This window comes from Taudactylus pleione, unplaced genomic scaffold (assembly GCF_031769625.1).
Source record: "Taudactylus pleione unplaced genomic scaffold, aTauple2 ptg000053l, whole genome shotgun sequence".
NCBI lineage: Eukaryota > Metazoa > Chordata > Amphibia > Anura > Myobatrachidae > Taudactylus > Taudactylus pleione.
This window is the reverse complement of record NW_028284455.1, coordinates 41,577,196-41,604,400: the sequence shown is the minus strand read 5'-3', so window position 1 is coordinate 41,604,400 and position 27,205 is coordinate 41,577,196. Positions and strand designations below refer to the sequence as shown.

General features: G+C 40.0%; 1 protein-coding gene across 1 annotated transcript in view; it reads left to right on the top strand.

Annotated features, from left to right (window-relative positions):
* Window positions 1–27,205, top strand: part of LOC148535402 (transmembrane channel-like protein 2) — a 155,272-nt gene that overhangs the window by 17,034 nt on the left and 111,033 nt on the right. The window contains exon 5 of the mRNA XM_088462677.1: window positions 24,362–24,452. Within this exon, the coding sequence (XP_088318803.1) occupies window positions 24,362–24,452 (91 nt within the window). The remainder of the gene's footprint in view (window positions 1–24,361; window positions 24,453–27,205) is intronic.

Below are 27,205 nucleotides of genomic sequence, written 5' to 3'. Positions count from 1 at the left end.
TCACATCATTTGTTAGATGGCTTGCTATTATCAGCACTATATTACTGCTTGCAATTTGTAGATGGCACTTCTTTCTTGGAAATGAAACATGTGCATGCTGCTATAAAAATGCCACCTCATTTATTTAGTGAGGTACTGTAAGCATAGAGGTGTGCATGCTACCTTACTAGGCCACCTCAAACCCTAGCCAACCTTAACCCCTACCTAAAGCATCTTGTACCTGCATCTCAGCTAGCTCCCAGGGAAGAGTCAGCCTCTCTTTGAATCTAAGATGGCCGATGTGAAACTGCTTTATCAGAATAGAGCAGTCGCACATCTAGGATTGAAAATAAGTCTACCTTTTCTCTGGGAGCTAGCAACAGCAGAAAAGAGACAAAAACAGTAACTTTCAGCACCACCCAAGCCAGCCAGGTGAGTAGTGTATGTCCCGGGGGGTAGATGGTATGGCACTTAGGATATGATGTGACGAGGAAGGCAAGTAGTTTATGTCCTTATGGGGGAAGGATGGGTAGTGATTGTCCCAGGGTTTAGTGTATGTCTGGAAGATGGGTGGGTAGTATATGCCACGGGGTATGCTGTGTCCTGGGGTAGGGAGGCAATTGGTGTGTAATATATGTCCTGGGGGTTAGTGCATGACCCTGGGGTGGGCTGGGGGGGATTGGTAGGACAGGTAATGTATGCCACAGAGGGAAGGAGGGTGGATAGTGTATGTCCTGGGGGCTAGGGGAGGGATAGGGGGTTAGTGTATGTCTCAAAGGGATCGAGGGTGGTAGGGAAAGTTCACCTATGCTCTTGCTGTGAGTCTGTGCATGCATATGACTGTAAGAAATGTGGGTAGAAAAATAAAAAGTCAATATTTACTGTATCCCAGTAACATGACTTTATACTGTAGCAGTATTCAGTGCTATGGATTAATCAGTGAACAGTAACCAATGCCCAGAAACCAGCAAGGAACAATTTGGCATCTCTGCAGACTCTTATTTCCATGCAATTTTACTGTTTCTAATGCATTGTGCTAACTAATAAAATATATAGGACATTACAGTGCATTAGAGAGGCAGAAGTTTTGCTTGGATATACTGTAAATGATTGCAATTAAATCTTTATCATTTATATTAATATAATGTAGGTTAGTGATGGGCCATTTCTGCGTCCCAGCACTGGAGTTTGCAATGGAGTTAGGTAGAATTTTTTTAAAGAATTATAAAGGGATTAATGGGGACGTATTCATTTGACTGGGTATTCATTTGACTCATATACAGTACATGCTCTCTACAATTCAAAATGTCTAGAAGTATTTACACAGAAAAAATACCAAAAATTCCAGTGAATTCCTTATTATTATACATAAATTATGTATGTTTTATTAGTTTTTATTCCAAATACAATTACATGTCTTTTTACAGGTTGAGTCTCCCATATCCAAATATTCCGAAATACGGAATATTTTTAGCGTGACTGAGAAAGTGAAACCTTTGCTTTCTGATGGTTCAATGTACACAAACTTTGTTTAAAGCACAAATTATTAAAAATATAGTATAAAATAACTTTCAGGCTGTGTGTATAAGGTGTGTATGAAACAGAAATGAATTTCATGTATGTACACAAACTTATTTTGATGCCCAAAATTATTAAAAATATTGTATAAAATGACCTGCAGGCTGTGTGTATAAGGTGTATATAGAACATAAATGCATTCCGTGTTTAGATTTGGGTCCCATTCCCAAGATATTTCATTATTTTATGCAAATATTCCAAAATACGGAATATTCCGATATCCAAAATACCCCTGGTCCCAAGCATTTTGGATTAGGGAGACTCAACCTGTATTTATGATTACTTTTAAAATTCATCCTTGAAACCAATTAGCACTATTGTAAAACAACTATAAGAGGAGTGACACAAATCTGTGGATTGACTAAGCTGAGCTGAAACCTGAGCTCTGACATGGAAGAAGGGAGCTTCTCTTTGACAAAGATCAAATTTACTGTTTTAATTAAAGGCAGGCAGGAATGCAATACTGCTATCACAGTTACAAGGTGATGCACAATCTCTGAAATATTGCATTGGATATGACACAAAGAACACAAACTGTTTATTTTATATTTAATACAGTACAGTATGCTCGGATTTGTTGAAAGTTGGTCTTGTTTTAGATGAATTGAGCTAAAGTTCAAAAGTTTAGGAAATGCTTTTTAAATGAGATACATGTTTGAGCTTGTTAATGCTTAAATGGCTGTATAATAACTGTAACTGTTTTCCATGCGAAAAAATAACTTGAACAACTTGTACAAAGTAAAGTTTGCTGTTTGAACTAACTAAATGTTAATAACACTATAAAATGTAGCCATTTAATCTTGAACATGCAACCTGCGAACTGGAACTTCAAGATTTGACCTCCAAACTGGGATCCTATTTCGATCAGGCCCAAAAATCATGATCACATCTCAATTAATTTTGAGGCCCAGTTAGAATAATTTGATCATCTCAATATAGGGCTTCAGTTAAAGTTGCATTAATATTAAAAATATATCTGTTACACAATAAATATGTACAATGCTTATTTCAATGTATATTTGCATCTATGAATAATTGTCTTTATTGGACACTTAAAGGGAATTAATAAGTTAAAACTATAGACTGAGAAAAAGTAATGTCACATGATTCCAGATTTATTCTTAAAATAGTGATATTTCAAACATTATTGTTTGTGGATTAGGTAAAAAATTAACCTGGTATTGCATATTTTAACTCTGCCTCATTTCATTTACATATTTAGTTAGTTGTGAAATTGCTGCTCCTGTCTCATGTATGAATTTACTAGAGATGTGCGCCGACCCTTGTGTTTTGGTTTTGGTTTTGGATCTGGATCACCCCTGGTTCTGGATCTGAATCTGGTTTTGGATTTTTTTTCTTGGTGTTTTGTTTCCTTGTTTTGGTTTTGGATCTGGATTTTTTTCTTAAAACAACATAAAAACAGCTAAAATCACATAAAATGGGCCTATTTTTGTTCCTACAGTATAATTAACCTCAATGAAATTTATTTCCAGTAATTTCCAATCAATTTTGACCACCTCACAATATTATTTGCTTCATCTAGTTAAGGCAAAAGGGTTGCATCCAGCTAGCTAGCTGGCTGACTAAGCTAAGTGACACAGTGGGTGGCACTAACATGTGGCAGTTCAGCTTCTAATTTCCAACACAGATACAGTGTGTTATACAGTGTGGGTTGGATACACCAATAGTGCACTTACTGTAACAGCAGTGTCGGCAGAGCGGGGTTGCTGACGGTGTTCTCTGTACATGGAATGGCAGTGCTGCGGTGCTGTCAGTGTTCTCAGTGAAGGGTACCGGTGATGTCGGCAGTGCGGTGGTGCCAGTGGTGTCTTTAGTGTAGGAACAAAACAGTAGGAACAAGACAGGTCCAAATTAAATTATTTTAGCTGTTTTATACATTTTCAAAGTATACCGAAACCAAAGCATTTGACAGTGGTTTTGCCAAATAAAGATTTAGAATGAAAACCAAAACACTGGTGTCTGTGCACATCTCTACATTATACCACTTCTTTTGTGACAAAAAAATTTAGAATACTGTTAGCCAACTATAATACCAATGTTGGAAATTGGTTAACTACATATCTTAAATTTTATGTATGAACAAATATATACACAATAACTACCCAAAAAGAGTGCTGAGCCAGTAATAATTTTCACAAATTATTATGATATCAATTAAATAAAAACAGGTAGGCACAGATCTATTACCCAGATCTCTAATAAAATTTACTGAGAACAGGGACACCTACTGCAGGGGTGATCCCAATTGATATATTGCTTATATGTGGGTATGATTTATTTAGGCTTGAAGTCTTTATTTATATTTATTATGTGTGTGCATTTTAGTCATGTGTAGTGCATATATTTATGTGTCTATTTACTAAATTGGTGTTCAAATGATTTGTGAAACTCATTATTGTCTCATCACTCTTTTTGGGTAATTATTGTTTATATATTTGTTTATAATTGTTGCTAAAATTTAAGATACTTAGATAACTAAACCCATAATTGTTATTGTATTTCTCAAATTTTGGGAATATTTGGATTGACCTCAGTCTTAGGAGCTGTTTGCCAATAATATACAATATATATTATTTACTGTTGTTTATAATTGTTGTGCCCGAAATTTATATATATACTACATGTTTTAATAATTATTTGTGAACTAAGTTGCAAGTCTTTGGAAAAAATAGCAGGAAAAAGTAGCAACATTTAGGAAAATGTATGCAGCACGAGAATCGCAACAGGCTTCTCACTCCACATGGAGGAAGAGGGATAGGTGTATGAGGACACATCTGCAGTCTGGTGAGTCTGCAGAACCACTGACTGGGATAGAGATTTATAACATTATCACCAGTCATAGTACATGAGCCTCACACAATGGAACAGGGTTCTCTTTTTCCAACACAGACACAAATAATATTCAGGTACACCATTATGCTGTGCAAGATGTCTCTCAGTGACTGAGAGCCCAGGAACAATCTGTTCGAAGAGCTCCTGTCCCTGTCACATCTGTAATGGAACCCAAGATTAACCCCCCAGATAAGCTCTCCAGTAATCCAGAGTTTTCCAAAACTCTAGGGAGAGTTGCATTCTATTTTAAACTTAACAAATTCCTCTGGTTCTGACTAACAGAGGGTCAGTATTAATATTGTCATTATATCCTTGGAAGGACAATATTCCTAAGTGCCAGCACCTTAGACTCAAGCATAATTACACTGAGGAGTTCCAGTTTCTCAAAGAGGCCAGAGAACTTACTGTAGCCTTTAGAGAACAGGACTACCCACAGAAAATTCTTAATAAGGCCCTTGGTGATGCTCTTGAAAGATATAGGGAGCTAGTTTTGCAAAATCAAGTTACCTCTAATTAGTCCCAGTCTGAGGAGCTCATTCAGTCCCGCTCGCAAAGATGCATACTCTCGCTGCTGCCAATGGTATGCAATGTGTATGCATCGCAGTGCGCATGTGCAATCCTTAGCGAAAGTTCACAATGCATTCGCTCGCTGCGTATAGACAGCCCAGCAGAGTGAGTGACAGGGGAAGCTGTTTGTAGGGGGTAACAGGGGAGTGGAGGTGCAAATGCAGGCGTGCCTGAGCTTCTCAACAGCATTTTAGAGGTGTGCATAATTAAAAGACAGCATCATAGTACACGTCACCTGGCTTGTTTTTACACTGAAGTGCTCACAGTGCTTACGGCAGGGTATAGTCAACCTCAAGTGCTGCGATAGCATCCGATGTACTGATGGTTGCATACACTTCCTGGACATGACGTGCACAAGTGGGCATTTTAAAATTGGCTGGTGGGTGTATGCATACACTGTGATGGCTCTCTAAGAAATACTGCTAATGCATTGCTGTGCGAGAGCACTGCCTATGCAATTTGCATACACATCGTGCAAGCGATCGCATATAGTGAGTGGCTCTGAATCAGGCCCTGAGTTTCCGATACCTTTTTTCATGTCAAAATTTATTCCAAAGCAAATTACTAATATATTATAAAAAAAAGAATCAGTTTTGAAACTTTATAACTTTATTTTTTAAGAATGCTAATAATTTGAAAAATAGATTGGCACCTAGTTTTTAACTCTCACTCTACCACAAATGGTTCTCAATTGAATGTGAACAATTGGTTATCAACTCGTTAGGTTGTTACAAGTGTGGCAAAACCTGCTGTATCACATATAATTACATTAAACTTACTGTAAGCGCCATTTGTTTAGATATCATTAGGCTCCACATTTGATATCCATACTTTTATAAACTGTCAATCTCCCTTGTCATTTATTTATTTACAAGCATGTGTGGGGCAGTTGTTCAACCTGTACTTTGAATGTAAGATTTCTGGAACATAGGCATAATGTCAAGAGGAGTATCAAATCACATAGTCTCTCCCGATATATTGCGCTCATACACAAGACTAATGCAAGTGTATTGAGTATCCAGGGTATTAAATATATTCAGCCTATGGCAAGAGGCAGGGACAAGTTCAATAGATCATGCAAAAGGGAGGCCTTTTTCAATCTTATCTTAGGGCACTTTTTATACCACAAGGCCTCAACACTTTTGTTGAAATGAATAACATCTGAATGTTACGAGTTTTAAATGTGAATCGATAGATCTATACATTTGTATGCACTTGTCAGAAGTATATATATGGTATTTCTGCTATAATCTTATTAAATTACATTCATTTCTATAGACCCTCTTTAGTCTAGAACTCATGACCTTCTGCATAGTGCTAAGGTGTATTAACTCACTAGGCCTTCGAGCATCCTTGAGAGCCAGAGTGCCCTCTGTTGCAGTTATCTGTTTGGAACTAAGGCCCCACTTATTAACAAACCTAAATACTAGTGGCATATTTAGTCTCGTATCGCAGTGATACACTGGTAGTCATCATTACTTACCTCAACGAAGTACTTCTTGTAAGCGGAGTCCTCCGCTCAGCTGCTGGCAGCCTATAGCTGTCAATGACGGACTTCTATGTCATATGCACATGTGTGATGGTTAGAGTGCACACTGTGTGCATGACTGTTTAACCCGGTGAGGACCTGGCAGTGCTTGGAAGGCTTCGCTGAAGCTGGAAAGGCTGCTGCCTGATCCCTATTGCCGGCAATCGGGACCTCATCGCTCTCACCATCTAAAAATGGCAAGAGCACTGCAGTGACAAACAGCTGTAATCTTTGATTATTGCTGTTTATTAAATACAGAATGGAGGACATAACCCCTTTAGTGAGTGCTAAAGGGGTTATTTATCATTGTTAAATGGGGCACTAAGTACTGTATCTATTACAGCTTAAGTGTTTCCATCTCTGGGAGGAGCTTTTTCATTAGTTATGTCTGTTTGTATAGAGTCTCCTATTGTGTATATTGTATCTGAATTTGAGTTATTAAAATCATTTTTCTTAATCCTCCTTATATATAACTTATGTCAGCAGCTATCATTTTTTTGATGGCTTTAATGCTTTGCAACATGTGTGGACATTGATTCACATAATTAAGGAGCTAGCTCTTCCTATTGGTTGCAGGCAATAGAAATGGAATTTTACAGGCGGTCTACTAACTTTCTCCCAATGAAGAAAACACCACACTAAACAGAGAAGTGCATCAGAGACTATGCCTAATGTCTCTGCAATTGTATCTGACTTAAGATTTCATCATGTTGCCAATTGTGGGTCTGGGTTGGAAGCTTTCAAAACAAGCAGTGGGCTCATTCTGGGCGTAAACAACTTCTCCTAAGATCCACAGTGATCCTGGTGAATGGACCAAACCTAATGTGCAGGCAGCAGTGACTACTGCAGCTATGATTGCCAACAGTGTATCTGAGCGGGGAGTGAGCACTATTATCTAGGATCCTCTTAGCAATGTTGCCATGGTCTTATCAAACTGACTAGTAAACATCTAAGCAGTGTTAACAGCTGCAAGCAGAAACTACTGCAACAGTACAGTAGAACCAATGTCAGGTTCTTAACTGACTGCATTGTTACAATTGAATACTGTGTGTCCAAAACTGGGCATTTTGATACACCCAAGTTCGGTGTTTGCTTCGTGGGCAACTGTGTTGGTTGAGCGGTTGTCTGGAGAGCAGTAGACCCTGCTATAAACTTACATTTGCCATTTAACTGGATTTATATATAGAATGTTGAATCACATAGAAATGACTCAACATGAAGAATTTTCCTTGGGTTGGTGCACTCTTTTGATATGAGAAAAATTAATTTTGTTTAAAACTTAACTTTTACTTATATATATTTAAAAAAATATTTTATACATACAAAACAAAACCCATGTGCAGACAATATACGCACATATATTACTGCAAGTGATTGAAAAAAATATAATGGCTCAATATATTTTTAAGGTTTGTGATTTTGATCTGTGTGCTTCCACTCTGCACTTAGGGGGTCTCTGTCTCCCTCTGATCCGTCCAATACCATCTGGTAAATGGAGACAGGGGTGAGAGGTCTTCCCCCAGTTAAGGCAGAGTAATATTATAAATTTACTTTTACATTTCTCAGATTAACTAGAGATATATCCTCTATAATCCTCAGTAATAGTGCATTGTATACATGTTATTGCTACATTATTATGCTGTTTTCTTTGTATAAATTTAATGTGCAAAAATTTCAGGGCACTGTTTATTACAAAGTATCTTATGTGGTGAGTAATATCACATTGTATACATGCTACTGCTAAACTATTATGTTACCATTACTGTATGTACTTAATGGGCAATAATTGCAGGGCACTGTTTTATTACAAAGTTTCCTATAACTGCAAATAGCATGATTTATAAACCTTTTCATGTCTGTGATAGGGATTATGTTTTCAGAAAGGATCATAATTAAGGAGCATAATTATATAATATATGTGACTTTATATAAAATAATTATTTTCCTTTCTCCTGATAAATGACAAGGGTTAATTATGAGGGTATGATTAGTTTGCAGCACAAAAAACACTCATATATATGAACTGTGACTCTGGGAATGTATACTTAACATATACAAAAACATTTTTGGGTGATTAAATTATATGTTAATAGACCTTATAATTGGTAATAATGCAAATGTCACAATATGATATAGGACAGACTATTCAGTGGTTTAAATATTTCACTTTATTGTTCAAGGTTTATCTGATGAGACCATATGTGCTTTGCAAATGTTAAATTTAAATATAGAGATAAGCACACAGATCAAAATCACAGACCTTAAAAATATATTGAGCCATTATATTTTTTTCAATCAATTGCAGTAATATATGTGCGTATATTGGGCCTGATTCAGACCCACTCGCGAGCGGCTGTCCGCTCGCAAGTGGGTCGATGTTATGGACTGAGCATGCGCACGACGGAGGGAGCTCCGTCGTGCGCATGCGCCAGACGCGACGAGCGAAGGAAAATCCTTTGCTCGTTGTGTCTGATCAAAGGGGGCGTGCTGTCGATGTTGATTGACAGCACGCCCCCTTTGGTAGGCATGCCGGGGGCGTGCCTCCCATCAGAAGCCGGCCCACTGACATCACTAGTGATGTCAGTGGGAGTGATTTTGGCTCTGATAGAGCCAAAATCACTCCGGAGCTTGCGGTTGAAAACCTCAACCACAGGCTCCGGCTCGCAATTTCGATGGTCGCGATGGTCTCAACCATCGCGGCCATCAAAATGCACGCTCGTATAGCCTGTGGGTCGATGTTATGGACCCATTGTCTGCACATGGGTTTTGTTTTGTATGTATAAAATATTTTTTTAAATATATATAAGTAAAAGTTAAGTTTTAAACAAAATTAATTTTTCTCATATCAAAAGAGTGCACCAACCCAATGAAAATTCTTCATGTTGAGTCATTTCTATGTAATTCAACACTCTATATATAAGTACTGTGTATTTTTCCTATGGTGCACCACCAGCTATATCCAATTAATAGGGGATAACACCCACTAGAAATGATGAATAAACTGGTTATAAATTATTATACTTAAAGTGATTAATTCAGACTCAAATTATATTTGTTCCTGTGCGGATTCAACAAACCCCTCTCCAGTGATTTAACTGGATTTATCAATCTGAAAAGCAATACAAGCCAGGGTTGTCCTTCCCAGTATCATAACTAGGGGTGTGCAAGCGGTGTCGCCGCACAGGGTGCACATCCCTGTGGACGGCACCTCTACTCACCCACAGCCCCTTCATCTAGATGCAGAGTGCCAGAATTGCTACTGTAGTGCTGCTTGGAGTGTCCTCTGGATTCTCCAAACAGGAACCCTGCAGCTCTTACAGCCTTCATGGACCATCCTGAGGATGCTTTGGTCAGTACTGTACTTTGCGATGCTGCCGGTCCTGCCTCCCCTGCATGATGTCATGACATCATGCTTTTAGGGGGCATGACCAGCACAGGATGCAGAAAAGTCCTGATCTTTTGATTAAATCAGGATTTCCCCAGGATTATCATAGTGCACATATTTGAGCCTTGGATGATATATTATAATTTCAATGTTCACTGGTGATTAGCAAGAGGTTAATATCAGCTAATTGTGCATAATTAACTCTCAATAATCTCACCAACTGCAGTGGTGGGAGTATGGACAGTAAATACAATATTATTAGACATTCTGGAGTCCATTCAATTTGTATTTATATTAGAGATGAGTGGGTCCAGTTCTCAGAGAACCGGACCTGCCCGAACTTCATGATCCAATCCGGGCTTTCCCACCTGACTCGGATCCCAAAATTAGGCAAAATGTTGGATTCTTGTAGGTTTTGGAATCTATAAAGGTCCCCAGTCATCTGCGCCATTTCACTTCGGATGTGGAGAGTGTAGTAAACGGACGTGCTGCCGTGCTCTGTCCATCCATCAAGGGGCTGCTATTCCTTGCAGGGGTGCTCTTCTCTGTCAGTCGAGGGGTGCTCTGGATGCTCTGTCCATCCATCAAGGGGCTGCTGTGTCTTCCATGGGTGCTCTGTTGGTCTAGGGGTGCTCTGTCCATCCATCAAGGGGCTGCTGTGTCTTCCAGGGGTGCTATTTCCACCTAGGGGTGCTCTATCCATCCATAAAGGGGCTCTGTGTTCTTCAGGGGTGTTCTGTTGGTCTAGGGGTGCTCTATCCATCCAAGGGTGCCCAGTGTAAAAAAAATAAAAGCTATAATTTAAAAAATGATAATTTTTTTTGTGTGTGCTGTACCCCAGTATACTATATTATTTTATTTTTCTTAATGTGACACTGCAGGTCAGACCACAGTGTCATATTCATACATGTATTGTGACACTGTAAGTGATAACCCAATTATGACACTGTAAGTGGAAGCGCAGTGTAATATTCATAAACATATTGTGACACTGTAAGTGGTACCCCAATTTTGTCCCAGTGACACTGTAAGTAGAAGCACAGTGTAATATAATTCATAAAACTATCGTGACACTGTTGGTCAGTAATACCACAGTGTAATATTCATAAAAATATTGTGTAGGTCATTGATACTGCACTTTAATATTTAAAATTGGTACAAATTGATGTGTGTGCTATACCACACTTCACTCATGTTTGTTGATATGGAGAACAATCAGTTGAGAGCACTAACGACATCCTAGTGCTAGAGTTGCTGCCTGTGCCACCAGTCATACTCGTCCGTCTATGTCATCTATTAAAGCTGATGCCCAAGGGCATACGGGGCTTAAATCAGAGCTTCTAAAATCAAATAAGCAATCTTTTACAGTGGCAAAAGAGACAAACTTAGCTGCAGAAAGATCTAAAATTGGCAATATGCCTTTCACCCCATGAAGTGGCAAAGAAAAGTGAATTCCTTGACCTCTATATATGACTGGTGGTTCTGCCCCTTATCATGATGTAAGCCCTTCTCCCTGTAGATGTTTTAAAAAAATGAAAATCATTAAGGCACAGGAACCAACTGTGTGCTCAGAAATGTCACAAATAGCGTCTAAGGGGTAAATTTACTAAGATGAGAGTTTTTAGAAGTAAGTTTTAGAAGAGATGTTGCCTATAGCAACCTATCAGATTCTAGCTATTATCTTCTAGAAGGTGCTAGTGAAATGTTAAGTAGAATCTGATTGGTTGATATGGGCAACATCTCTTCTAAAACTCACTTCTAAAAACTATCACTTTAGTAAATTTACCCCTAAGTGTGTTGGCGGGTGCCATGTGTGAGCCTGACCTTTCCAATACTGTACTCGAAGAGGAGCCTCCTCCCATCATGTGTGCATCCTCTGCAAATGTGGAGATGAGCAGCACAAGTGAGCATGCTGACATAGAAATCGAGGATGCTTCTGTGGAAGTGCACCAGGATGAGGAGGATATTTGTGTAGCTGATGCTAATAAGGATGTTGATGATGAGGATGTTGATGATGAGAATGTTGTTGATGAGGATGTTTTTTGTGTAAATCAGATACCAGTGGAAGAAACAGTTGTTGGCCATGATAAGGAAAAGCCCATTGTCATGTCTGGGCATAAGAATTATTTCTACCCATATATGGACAGCAATTGTCAAGCCATCTGTACCCTGTGTAAAGCCAGAGTAAGTAGAGGTAGGGACCTTAACCATCTAGGAACCTCCTCCCTGTTACGTCATCTGCAGCGCATCTATCAAAAAAGTTTTTCCAAACTTCAGAAATTTTGGCTAAAAAAGTAACAAGCAGTCCAGTGTCAGCTAGCTCCCTCCTCACTGCTAGATCCAAGCACCTGCCATCTTTTCCACCAACACCTTCATCAACAATATCCTCAATCATGAAGCAGTTTGTTTGGGCCCCAGAAAACAAGCTACCAATGGGCAGAAATATTGCTGAAAATGATCTATTTGTACACATACTTTACAGAGGCAAAATGTTGTCGCTATCATCATACGATTCCTCACCCTCATCAGTGTGTACATCTTCACACAATATAAAATTTATCCCCGTTGGAATCAACCATTACAGGTGCCTCTGTAATTTTTGGACATAACTGGCAATAAAGGTCTTCCTTATAGAATTTGCAGTTCATTTTGATGGACATAATCTTTTCCACATTTTGAGGAAGTAGCCTCCTACGCCGAATACTGACAAGGGGCCTGATTCAGACCCACTCGCGAGCGGCTGTCCGCTCGCAAGTGGGTCGATGGTGTGCACTGCGCATGTGCACGACGGAGGGAGCTCCGTCATGAGCATGCGCGAGACGCGACGAGCGAAGGACTTTCCTTCGTTCATTGTGTCTGATCAAAGGGGGCGTGCTGTCGATGTTCATTGACAGCACGCCCCCTTTGGTGGGCATGCCGGGGGCATGCCTGTCAGACGGAGGCGTTCCCAAGGGAACGCCTACCGTCAGAAGCCAGCCCCACTGACATCACTAGTGATGTCAGTGGGAGTGATTTTGGCTCTGATAGAGCCAAAATCACTCCTGGCCTTGCGGTTGAGAAACTCAACCGCAGGCTTCTGCTCGCACTGGCGATGGTCGCGATGGTCAAGACCATCGTGACCATCATCCTGCACGCTCAGATAGGCTGTGGGTGGTGACCCACAGCTATATGAGCATCCAGGAGGACGCTCCATATTTATGGAGGTGGGCCCTGATTCAGAGCGAGCACTCTGGTCAGAGCGTCCGGCTCTGAATCAGGGCCAAGGTTCCAAACTGTGCTGAAACTCTTTCTGAGTGCACAATGGAGGGTGGTGTTATGAATCCCAAAGCTCATCCTAGAACCCAGGCTAGCAAGGTTTTCCGCCACTAACAGCCACCCATTTTTCCTCACCGGTACTTAGGTGGCCATCTAGCCTTAATACTCAGGGTAGTAGCGGTTCACATGAATGTACAATGGGATGCGATGGTGAGAGGAACAGCAGGAATTGGTACAGTCTGTGTTTTAGGCATGGGAGCCGATGATGTGGCTAATGAGCCAATGAAGCGACTTGATAGTCAGTGGTGTAGCTGAGAGCCAGGAGCAGAAGTTTGGGTACAAGTGGTGTGGCTTTGAGAGCTGATGATGCTGCTTCAGAACCAGTGGTGCAGCAGAAACCGATAGCAGAAATGAGTTTATGGTGCAGCTTTGTGAGCCAATAGTGTGGCTAAGGTGCCGATGGTGCAGCTTTGAGACAGTAGCAGAAGTTGGTGTATTTGAGATATGACTGTGAGAGCCAATGGTGTGGCTAGGGGGCCACTACACAGGTGGGTGTACTAGAGAAGTGGCTTTGAGAACCGATGGTGCGGCTTGAGAGATGGTACACAAGTTTGTGTACTTGCGATGCAGCTTTGAGAGCTGACAGTGCAGCTTGAGAGCTGGTACACAAGTTTGTATACTTGCGATGTGGCTTTGAGAGTCGATGGTGTGGCTTGAGAGCCGGTACATAAGTTTGTGTACTTGAGAAGTGGCTTTGAGAGCCGATGGTGTGGCTTGAGAGATGGTACACAAGTTTGTGTACTTGTGATGTGGCTTTGAGAGCTGACAGTGCAGCTTGAGAGCTGGTACACACGTTTGTGTACTTGTGATGCGGCTTTGAGAGCTGACGGTGCAGCTTGAGAGCTGGTACACAAGTTTGTGTACTTGTGATGTAGCTTTGAGAGCCGATGGTGTGGATTGTTAGTTGGTACACAAGTTTGTGTACTTGTGATGCATCTTTGAGAGCCTATGGCAGCACAGAAGCTGCTGGTGTGGCTGGGAAGCCAATGGAGTGGCTTCAGAGAAGGTAGCAGCATGGAAGCTGCTGTTGCGGCTGGAAATCTGATGTAGTGGCTGGGTAGCCGGTGGCAGCACAGAAGCTACTGGTATGGCTGGAAAGCTGATGTAGTGGCTGGTGAGCTGGTGGTAGCATGGAAGCTGCTGGCATGGCTAGGGAGCCGATGGAGAGGCTGGTGAGCCAGTGGCAGCATGGAAGCTGCTGGTGCAGCTAAGGAGCCGACAGAGAGGTTTGGGAGCCGGTGGCAAGTCAATTCAGCTGGAGAACCAGAATACACTACCATGATGAGATACAGAATGCTGATCGTACAGCTGAGCCAAAAGAACCCACAGGAATGCTATAGTCAGTAAGGTGGCAAAAAAACAGCTTGCACAAATAGGAGGAGGAACCAATCACACTGTGCTGTCGATGACACGTGACCTCCTGTGGTGTGCAGATCGCCTTGCAACAGAGGGAGTCGGATCAACAGCATCATGAGAAGGTAAACTGCTAGAGGGAGACAGGTCGTGACTGCGGTTTGTAACAGGTGGGCAGCTCAAGTAAAGCAAAGCCAGTTCGTGCAGGGGCCTCCAAATTGCACTTTTTACCTGCCAGTAGTCAAATGGACTATCTGACATGCTTATTTGGATTCTATCATTTAATTAGTGCTCAACCATTCTTTAAATGGTGACCATATTGACAGACTAGTATTTGTTTGTGAACCCGGTATTTGATATTTATCTGTGTTGGTGTCTGGAGGGAGACCTCATGGCATGTTATGAAGAACACTTCCCTGACTGGGAATTGAACCTGGATCTCGGCGGAGAGATGCCGGATCATACCCACTAGACCACCAGGGATGTCGGTGTTGAAGACAAGTTGTTATGTGCAATCAGAGGAGAGTGTGGCAGTAGATTGATCAGACTGATACTGGATTATGGCCCTGATTCAGAGCCACTCGCTGCTGGTGGCACTCGCTCTGAATGTGGGCAGTTTTTTTTGTTTTTTTTCTCCAGCTGCTCACAAAGCTGTGGGAGACCACCCACAGCTTGTGCGAGTGGCCAGGAGACCATTGTGATTACCGTGACCATCGGGCTTGTGACGAGACCCTGGGGTAGGTTCTAGCTGCCGCAAGCCAGAGTGGACTTCCTGCTCTAATAGAGCAGGAAGTCCACTACTTACATCTGTAGTGATGTCAGTAAGCCCTCCTACAAACGCCAGGTGTTCCTAAGGGAATGCCTGTGTTTGGCCGGCCACTCCCCCTACCCACCCAAAAAACGGGGAAAGCTGTCAATCAACATTGACAGCCACCCATCTTGTTGTGAGCCCCATAGCAACTGGACTTGAGTCACTCAGCGGGGCTCATGCACGCACATGCCGCATGTGGTGCATGCACAGAGGGCCGCTTGCAAGTGCACAGCGCTTGGGAGCGGCTCTGAATTGGGCCCTAGTACTGTAGATATATAATAAAAACACTCTTTTTACTGTAACCAGAATGCTGGAGTGGTACAGTAGAGCTTGGCAACATATGCACCAGGCTGAAACTGGGTTGTCACTGTAGTCTAGATTCCAGGAGCACTCAGATGGTAGCAAGACCGGATGCAGATCAAACACCGGAATGGGTAGTAGGTGATGATACCAGGAATGGCATCAAATGGAGCAGGAACCAGGAACACTGACCATGTAGTGAGAATGGTATACACATGCAAGTTGCAGGTTAGGATAACAGTAACAGGCAGGTATCCTCTGAGCAGCTAGTGGGATAGCTGCCTCAGACATAGATAGAACTTGATTCAGACCGCACACCGGAATGGATAGTGGATGATGGTAGCAGGAACGGCATTAATGGTGGTGGAACCAGGAATTTTCACCATGCAATGAAATGAAATACACAGGCGAGTTGCAGGTTTGGATATCAGGAACATGTTAAGATTCTTTGTGCAGCCAGTGGAATAGCTGCCCCAGGGCTAGATCATTTGCAGGAAGCAAAACTACACAAACTGGATATAAGTAAGCAACAGGTGCTCAGTATAGCCCACTCAGTAGGAACTGAGGTTAGACATTGTACTGACAATTAGGTAGCAGCTGGTATATATACCCCTGGGTTACCTGGGATAGGATGAGCAGAAACATGTGCTACGTTGAGGCTCAGGCTATTACTTGAATGGCTGTTGCAGATAGGTGATCGGTACTTGTCACTGCAGTACTCTGTAGCAGGCTTAGATCTTGCTTGAGGCCTAGCAGCCCAAGAAACACTGAAGCCTGTGCATCTGGAATGTGATAGAGAACACTGGCAGAATCAGTAAGTAACCCGGTGGCAGGGGAAACAGACCCAGGTTGTGACACATATCAGATGCTGTCACAGTAGAGGTCTCATTAATTGTAGGCAATTCTTTTAGGCCTGGCCAGATGTCAAAACTTGGTTCACATCACCAGTGGGTTTTTTGGGATAGTGTAGTATTTTCTTGGCAGCTGCACTTGCTGGAGAAACTGAAGAAGGAGCAGTCACTGCATCACGTGCCAGTTGAGCTGAAAATTTGCTTACCAACAGCTCTTTGCATCTCTTCCATCTCTGTCTATTGGGAAGAAAGATACATCATATGACTTAAACATAGAATCGAGCACACTCGCCAAAATTTATTGATCCGATTGGAAGGTCCTGACAACCTTTGGATCCTGGTGAAGTGAATAAAGGACTTGATTTATAAGTCCAGTGTGGTTATGTGATCTGCATTAAGTATGGAGAGCAGCTCTTATGAACTATGGCAGTTGTAAATATATAGAAGAGTGCTTGTAAAACAGTATAAAAAATGAAATAGAATAGAAATGGATAAAGAAATAAACTAGAAAAAAGAAAAAAAAAGTATGGAAAATAAAGTTGAAAACAAAAATGAAAATAATCTACAAGTTCGACATACTTAGCGGAATTGCTTAGTTTAAGTTCCTCATTCAGTTTCTCAAGCTGCTTGTCCAACAGTTTAATTATGGGAATTACCTGACTCAAGCTGGCAGTGTCTGAACTCACTTCACAGGTGACTGCTTCAAAGAGTTTCAGCACTTTGCACAACACAGAAAGTATTTTCCAATGAACATGAGTAAGGTACATTCCCCCTCTTCATCCTATGTCATAGTTCACTGTGTAGCTTTGGATGGCTTTTTGCTGCTCCTCCATCTGCTGAAGCATATAAAGGGTGGAGTTCCACCTTGTAACTACCTCTTGCTTCAGTGCTTTAGCTGGTGGCATGGCAAATTCAACATTTCTTGCAGATGCTGCATTCTTCTACATGCACCTGCTGAATGGCAAAAATGTCCAGACATTTTTCAGACCACTGGGAGCATCTCCTATATGGCCCTGTCATTTTTGAAAAAAAGTTTTGCACCACCAAGTTGATTGTGTGAGCAAAACATGTGACATGTTGGAATTCACCCAGCTATAATGCTCTCACAATATTGGTGGTGTTGTCAGAAATCACAAATCCAGAGGAGAGTCCAAGCAGGGTAAGCCATTTAGCAATGACTTCCCTGATTTTTTCCAAAAGGTTGTCAGTGGCATGCTCCTTAGTGAAACTGGTGATATACAGAGTCGCCTGACTCTGAATGAGCTGCTGTTTCTTAGATGCTGCTTCTGTTGGTGCCGCTGAAGGCAATACACCCACTCAGTGGGCTGTTACAGTCATGTAACCTTGTGTTTGCTCTGTTCCACTTGTTCACATATCTGTGGTTAAGTGGACAGTGGGTACAACTGCATTTTGGAGGACACTAATTAATTTTTTTTAACGACCCTGTACAGGCTAGGATTTGCTTTTCAAATTATCTGGAATTTAGATGGGATTTAGTAGCGGGGACACATGACTTCAATTTAACTGTCTAAAACCCACTGCATTATTGGTGGATATTGGACACACATCTAATACCAGCGTAGATGTTATGGCGTCAGTGATCCGCTGTGCAACTGTCATACTTGGGTGACAGCTGTCATACTTGCTCCCTGTTGCAAAGGATTGTTTAACAGTGAAATGTTTTTTTAAATTACTACTAGTAGTCTTCTTGGTCCCCTTCTGGGATAAAGATCCACTCCTTGCAGCAGCAGCAGGCGTAGCGCTCAAAGATTTTTCTGATGAATTCTGGATAGGGGAGGACTGAGTTAGCCTTATCAAATTGGATACAGGACTACTTCCAATCAGAGTAGTAAGTAGAGATAGGGACCTTAACCATCTAGGAACCTGAAGTGATTGGTTTGTTAAACTGTGCATGTCCTGCTTAATATATACACAATAAGGGGGGGGGGGGTGAAAGGGCCCAAGGACAATTCCTTCTTGCACCTCTTTTCTTTGCATTATGTGCTGTTTGTGGCATTGCTGACTGACATTTTTAATGTTGTAGTTTAATAAACTGCCATTCTGTCTGCCACTGATGTTCCATAGGTGCCCTGTTTTTTTTGAAACTGCCATATTTTTGTCCCTCTGCTCTGACACTTACCTTTTTTTTCTATTTCATACTATATTTCAGCTAAAATTAGAAACTTGCAAAATACTGTTACGCCATTTTTCAACCTTGATTTGTAGATATCAACATGGTGGGCTTGGCTTTCCTTGATCATAACAGCCATGTTGGTCAGATGCAACTCAAACACCAAATGGAGAGGCTATTTTGTGATGGTATCTGGAGATGTTCTCCCTCCCCCCCAGCCTTCCCATACATGATCCCAGAGATGTACAGTACCAGACTTCTAAATCCCTTTGCCGACTTCCAGTTCAGAGCTTCTGTTTTGTGTGCTGCCACAAACAGCATCTCCTGCATGCCCCTTTCATTTTTTTTAAATATGGAACCACCAAAGAGCTCAACTGGGGCAAGGACTGATGTGAATGATTTAAATATTTTTTGTATTTTTTGTAAATGCCTCCCCTGCTTCCACATAAATTTGCTTTAGAATCAAAAAATGAAATGAAATTTACTACGAATCAACCCATCCTTTCCCTACTTTCAATTACATACATACTCCAAATCCCTCAGGCCTCTTGATTAATGAAAACATATATTTCCTTATGTGCTATGTTGGTAGTTTGACTGCCACGTGTTTGTGCTGCCCACTGCTGATGCTTACTGTAGCTTAGTCAGCCAGCTAGCTTTGTGAAACTTTTGGGCCTAAACTGGATGAAAACAATATTGTGAGCTGTGGGGTGGTCAAAATTGATTGGAAACAAGTGAAAATTAATGTTATTGAGGTTAATAATACTGTAAGAAGAAAAAAAAGCCCAAATTATGTGATTTTAGCAGTTTTTATCAATTTTTTTTTTTTTTTTAAAGTACAAATCCAAAACCAACATTACAACACGCAAGGGCGGTTTTGGTAAACCAAATCCAGATCCAAAATACGAAGGAGATACAGATCCAAAACCAAAACATGGGGGTCGGTGCACATCCCTAACTTATATATACTGTATTTCTTATTTTGTGTATGATAGAGGCTGTGTTATATTTATTATTTTAGTTTAATAAATGTGATTTAGTTTTATATTTAATAATTGAGATTTTATATTTACTGTGCTCCTTGGTTGTTTCTGCTAGTTAGAAACAACCTGAACCTCAAGCTGGGTACACACACGGCCGACCCGCTGACCTATCTGTTGATTAGTAAGTGTATACACACTTTTCAATTCGTCTACCTGATGTGCCAGGCTTGACAGCACAAATGGGCAGGCATTTATATTACCGCCCAGTTGAGCTGTCAATCACTGCTGAGTGCCACAGCATGTGTACGGGCAATCGGAAGGTCATCTGTACACACCAGCAGATGGCCAATATATCTTTCAGATGTCAGCCACCTGCTGTGCTGCACAGCAGATCAGATATGTCTGTGAACGACGTTGTTCACAGACATATCTGCTGTACACCCAGCGATTCACTTGAGATATATTGCCCATTCAAACGAGACGGGGTACCCAGCTTTAATGCAATGCCCTATTTTTCAGGAACTCAGTTCAACCAGAAGTCAAGTAGCTTTTTTTGTTTTTACATAAATCAAGAAATAGTATCTGACACTTTGGTGACAGCTGATTGTATCAGTAAACATGATAAAGCAAGCTGCAGCACACATTAAAATGATTTTACCATTTTTTATAATTGCTATTGTTATACTGATGTGATTTATGGATGTTATTTACAGTATTTCACTTCTTATAGCTGGAGTGTTTGGGTTTTCATTTTTAATTTCATACATGGAAAACAGTGATTTCCACCAAAATTTCTGCATGAAAATCTGGCACTCACTGACAGTTCAGTTTCAGGGACACAACTACAGTATAAGTTCTTTTTAATTATTCCAGGGCCTGATTCAGAGTTATACACAAAACCAGTGGTTTGCATACAACTCCGCTGTTTAATGATCAGCACAGCAACAGTATTCAATGTACACTTGAAGGTGAGACGCCTTCTGCCTGGACTAGCAACCCTCCCACCTGCCCCATGTAATGATAACTAATATAGGTCCTTGCATTGCAGTCTACACATTGGAATGAGCACTATTACAGTATAGGTAAGTCCTGGATAAAATTATATAATGTGTCAGTAGAAGGGATGTTATGGACCCACCTGATGAGGTTTACCTTTACATGGCATACATTTTTGCCCAAACAACTACTAAGAGCCTCATTTAAAAACTGTGTTAATTGTTAGAGTTTATTATAAAAGTTTTGATTATCAGTATTTTTAGTGCTTACAGTGGGCACCTGAATTTTCTTTTTTTCTGTATGAAACTACAAGTCTTGGCATGGTAACACCTCTTATTATGTTTAAAAAAAGGGTTTGCAATCCAACCCCCAACTTTTTTATGCTGGTATTCTGTAACCATGTGAGTGTTATGAAGTATACCTTACAACTGTGCCAATTTAGACGAGATAGTCCCAATTATAGATTACTGTCCTGCTGATATCAATCGGCATCTTTGTCCCAAATCCTTCATAGTTGGGAATATGTATTCTCTGTTAATGGTAAGTGGGTGTCATGTACACCCACTACTTGAGTGTGCAGCAATTAAAACACTTTTTTAGGAGGGTTGGGTGTGACCTACTGCTTCAGAAGCCTTTATTATGTGTGTGCCCATGCAAGGCAGCAGCTCACACGCATTATCCTGTATTTGTCTCTTACAAAAGGAAAAATGTGAGTCTGAAAAGACCTAGGTAAGCTTTCTCTAATATCAAACAAACCAAAAACAAACATCATAACATCTCCTTGTCTGTGTCAGTTACAATACCGTTAAATAATAATAAAAAAGATAAAATACAAATGTTGCAAATACAACTGTTGAAATCCATGTACTAATTTCAAAATTTAAAAGTTTAATCCCAAAAAACAAATAATGTACAAAAGAGATTCAAACATTCACACTTCTGCCATGCATTTTTATGAACTGTATTTAGATACACATATCTGATCTAAATAAGCAGGAGAAATGTGAAAATACATTTGGGATGCATTTTATCTCAATATAATGGGTTAGAAACACAGAAAATGGGTCACACTTTGTCAATATAAATGAAATCTATATGAAAACTTAGAGCCGTATTCAATTTGAGCTGAGCCGCGATACTTTTTCGCGGCCCAGACTTTTCGCCTACTTCGCCTGTTTTGTAAGCGGAAAAGTATCGCGCGCGTACCCACTTTACCCCGTATTCAATTTGAAAGTACGCGAAGACGGGACCCGGCAAAACTTGAAAAGGCGGAAAGTACTATCAGATTTGGGGAAATCAGCCTGACACCCCCAATAAATGCTCTGACATGGGGGTTCACTATGGTACCCCCTGATTTGGCTTGCTGAAGGTATCTGGTGTTTTTAAACAGGCTCAATAGCTGCTAAATATAGTTTTTCTATACGTGATGCAGAATAGTATTCAGGAGTATTTTTTGCAGAAAATAAGTTATCCCAGTAAATTTGGGGTACTTGAAAATGGGGGTCAGCATATTTAATAGTTTCTAAAGTGAAGTTGGAAAAATCATAAAAAATCCACCTGCCGCAAACACCTGCAATCAAAAAAACACTTGGGGCATACTTGGGGACCCCCCCAGAGTCAAGTTCGCTAGTTTTTAACTTTGTACCCCAACTTTTTTTTTTTCGTCCCCTTTTTCAAAGTCATTTTTTGGGGTGTTCTTAAGTGTTTTTTACATTTTTTTTGACACAGTTTACCTTTGGGGGACTGTCTGAAGGCTGCAGGGGGGTTCCCGCAATGTTGCACCCCAAAGTCTTTCAAATTGAATACGGGGTAAAAGAAAAACATGCAAAAATTACGTCATCGCCGAAAAAGTATCACGGATCCGGACTTTTCACCTCAAATTGAATACGGGCCATAAGCAGAAACATGTCATATTCACCTAGATAACTAAATAAATAAATAATTTTTTTTATTTTATATGTAAACAGAACATAGTTAATATACTAAATTGGACTTGTTATAAGATAATGTATCCATGGGGCAAAAAGTAAAGCATAGCAAAAGAAAAAAAATAATGATTTTTTTCCCTCCTAATATACAGAACACATTGCAAAGTTGGATTGCTGTCTTATGGGTAAAGATCCTGCGGATCCTGCGATGGGATTGGAAACGCTGATCTGCAGGTCGGAAATGCTTACCGGCGGCCATTAATGTTCTCTGATCCGTTGGAGGATCGGCAAATTTATTCATGTTAAATTTCACAGATTTGCAAATCACGATCATATTTGGATTGTGATCGGCAAATCTGTTAAATCCCTCATGTTGGATTTCACCAATCCTCGAACACCGGCATCTGGGAATCACATCATCGCAACGATCCATCACTAGTGTTTGGGCCCCTTAACATTGTGCTTAGCAGGGCTGCCCTGCACTGATAGAGCCATGGATTCCTTTTTTACCTGCCCATTGTCAACGTGGAGTTTGCATATTCTCTCTATATTTGCATGGATTAACTCACACCATCCAAAAAAACATATCAGTAGACTATCTGGCTTCTCTGCTTCTAGTGTGTGCAGGGACTGATTTAAGTTAAAAGTACCTTGTAATATGTTGGTGCTGTGAAAATAAAGTATAATAATAAAAATGTAAACACACAGGCAATTATTTGTTCACTGCCCATTCTCCTCCAGACTGAGGCATGCAAATCTTACTACAAATAAAATATTTTATTAGTCTAACTGGCTTGATGAAAGCTAAATACTATTCATTTGCTATGAGTTGATGCACATTTTATGTACTATAGAAACCTTGGACAAGGCCAGTGGGAGGCAGTTTATACTGCGCAATAGGTATGGAGTTTATAACAAATAGATATACAGCTACAGATTAAGGCAGAGGTTTCCAAACGCGGACCTCAACGTACTCCAACAGTTCATGTTTTAGAGATATCCATCTTTGAGCACAGGTGTTTAAATCAAATTGACTGAGGTACTAATTAAGTTACCTGTGGCCAAGCATGGATATCCTTAAAACCTGAACTGGTAGGGTGCCTTTGAGAACAGAGTTTGGGAACCTCTGGATTAAGGGGTTTATTAACTTTCAGGTTATAAAAAATTTAAAAGGGCAGTCCTTTTCTAGCCGTGTTTTGAGAGTAAAAGCACTGCCCTTTTAAATATTGGGCATAAACACGAACAGAAGTGTTGGGTTTTACAACCTGACACTTAGGGGTATATATACTAAAGTGAGAGTTTTTAGAAGTGGAGATGTTGCCCATAGCAACCAATCAGATTCTAGTTATTATTTTCTAGAAAGTGCTATGTAAAAGTTAAGTAGAATCTGATTGGTTGCTATGGGCAACATCTCCATTTCTAAAAAATGTCACTTTGGTGTGTAAACATTTAGGGGTTTATTTACTATTATTTGTATTGAGACTATTATGAATTTTTTGTACTTTATAGTAGGGATGTGCAGGCTCGGTTCTACTCGGTTCCGTTCGGTTCTTTTTACCGGATCTTATTGGGTTTCAGCTGTCACGAGTTTTGGATAGCCAATAAGATTCGGTAAAAAGAACCGAACGGAACCGAGTAGAACCGAGCCTGCACATCCCTACTTTATAGTTATGTTTACAAATTTATGAACTGATATTGATTGAACAGCTAAAATTATATAGTAACCTGAGTTATATTAAGTTTTGCAATTGCTCAATCCAACAACACAAGGGAAAATACTATCAATGATCTCTCTTCTTCTAGGGATGCTCAGAAGTTTGTGGAGAAATTTGAAGGAGCATTGGGGAAGGGAAAAGGAAAGAAATTCTATGCGTACAAAGTTATGATGTTAAAGGTATGGAAGCTTGCTAACCCTTGCCTTTATATAGTTTAGGGTGAAGAAACTCATTGCCCTGTTTTCCCAGCCCTGATACTGAACATGGAATTTCCAGTGTTCAGTCATTTTTATGACATGAAAGTACATTATTGTTGTTATTGTTAATATGATTTAGAAAAATAGTTATTCCAATGTATAATATTCTATTATTTATATTTAGAAATGTTTAATTAAATGTAATATTTTGCCATCAGTGAAGCAATATTTACAGTGTATATTTGTAAAACTTACAACTAAACACCTTACTAACCTAATTGGCTGCCACTCAGGCTTTGGGTTCTGCATTGTCACAGAGTTATGTAACGTAAAGAAGCTTCACCCTCAGTGACAACTAAATACGGCAAATATTTATTTCAGGTATATTATATTTTTTGGAGTTGCAAAAATGAAATAATGAAGCTGCGCTAATTTGTTGCACATAGATATACTGTATTCTCCATTGCTGCTATGGGATAAAGGGGGGGTGGGGCACAACCACCAGAAAAAGAACATATATAGAAAACAACACTTATGCCCAGTGCATACCTTACAGTGTGAATTAAATATTAGGTAAATACACAAATAAATGAAAGATTACCCACAGTCTCAGACTTCTAAATAGAATATAATTTACTGATGATCCAAAGGTTTAAAAAATATGTAAATAAATCACTCTAGGTAGAAAATATATGTACATTATATGGAAAGGGACCAAAAATAAAACAATATATTTTTTATATGTATAAAACATATGTGAATTAATATATTGATCCGTATTAAAATTAAATCAAAATGTATATATAGCCACCTAATACCGGTTTACAAAACATATAGAAGGTCACATAACAAACATCATCACATTAGACATAAAGATGCCACTGAGGTAAACATACAACATATATAGTCCAGGATATGTGAATGACTGTTCTAAGTTCCAGAAAGTGCCAACACAGGTAAAAAATAAAAGATATAAAATAAAAAATGTCCTTTCAGGACCAATGTCAAAAGCTGCTAGGTGATGGTAACGCAAGGAATACGTTGTACTCACCCCAGAATAGAGCCAATAGGGTATACTCCTAAGAGTGTGATATGAGGAAGGTACCTTGCAGACAGAGGTTTGTTATCGTGCCTCCGATGGCTCACAGGATCATGTGCTTCCAATAATGCATTCAAGTCTGTATAGTCAGTGAGTATACATATCTAATATAGTGATATTTTTTATATACTGTACCTTCTTCTACACTGACACTACTATATTACTTATATACAATGTACTAAGATAGGTTTCTCTGCATATACCAATGTCTTACTGCTATCAGTCTTTTATGTAGTCCTCTGTCCTATAAAGTGTTAATGTTGAATGCCATTCAATACTACCCTATATGTAGGGCAATACAGCACTTCTATACTACTGACGAGTTTTAGCCCATTCGATGAGAAGTATGGGTGGAAAATAATAACGGCATCGTAAGGGCAGAAATGATGCCGTTAAGATCCACAGCTGCTGACCACTATACATTGATGGACAGGAGGGGAGGTTCGATCAACTCTGCATTCCTGATGAAGCCGGTGAACAGGTGAAACGTTGAAGTGAGTGGAGCATCGATCCCACATCTACCGCCGAACCAACCATTGCAAACCGGAGACGGAGATACGGGTAAGTCTGCTGGCAGACCCTTCTACACACCACCATAGCTGAACGGCTTTACCCGGCTCACTGACTATACAGACTTGAACGCAGTATCAGCAGCCAGACGGAATCCGGACTTTGCAAGCACATGAACCTGTGAGCCGTCAGAGGCACGATAACAAACCTCTGTCTGCAAGGTACCTTCCTTATATCACACTCTTAGAAGTAAAACCTATTGGCTTTATTCTGGGGTGTGTATAACGTATTCCTTGCGTTACCATCACCAAGCAGCTATTGACATTGGTCCTGAAAAGACATTTATTATTTTTTACCTGTTTTGGCACTTTCTGGAACTTAATACAGTCATCCACATATCCTGGACTATATATGTTGTATGTTTACCTCAGTCGCATCTTTATGTTTAATGTGATGTCGTTTGTCATGTGACCTTCTATATGTTTTGTATACCAGTATTAGGTGGCTATATATACATTTTGATTTAATTTTAATACGGAAATATATATTAATACACCTATCTTTTATACATATATAAAAATATATTGTTTTATTTTGGTCCCTTTCCATTTTCCATATATTTTCTACCTAGAGTGATTTATTTACATATTTTTTAAACCTTTGGATCATCAATAAATTATATTATATTTATAAGCCTGAGACTTTGGGGCATCTCTCATTTAATGGTATACAGTATTTACCTAAAATTTGATTCACACTGTAAGGTATGCACTGGGGATAAGTTTTGTTTTCTATATACATATTATATTTTATTTTACCTATAGCTCAGTCATATCTACTAATACTAGCATTGACACATGAGGCAATTTGTTATCTTATGGGGCACATCCACTAGACGATCTACTCCCTATCCAATCTCTAAACGATTTTCCCTTGATTTTTTCCCTTGAAATTTTATCTTTCAGTCTGAATGATTTGCAAATGATTTACAAACGATTTGCAAACGATTTGCAGACTATCTTTAATAGATCAAGTGAAATTGACCTGCATGTTCAGTTGACTGATGAGACGATCAAACGACTAGCGGGAGCGCGCATCGTTGATCGTTAACGACCAAACACTGCAT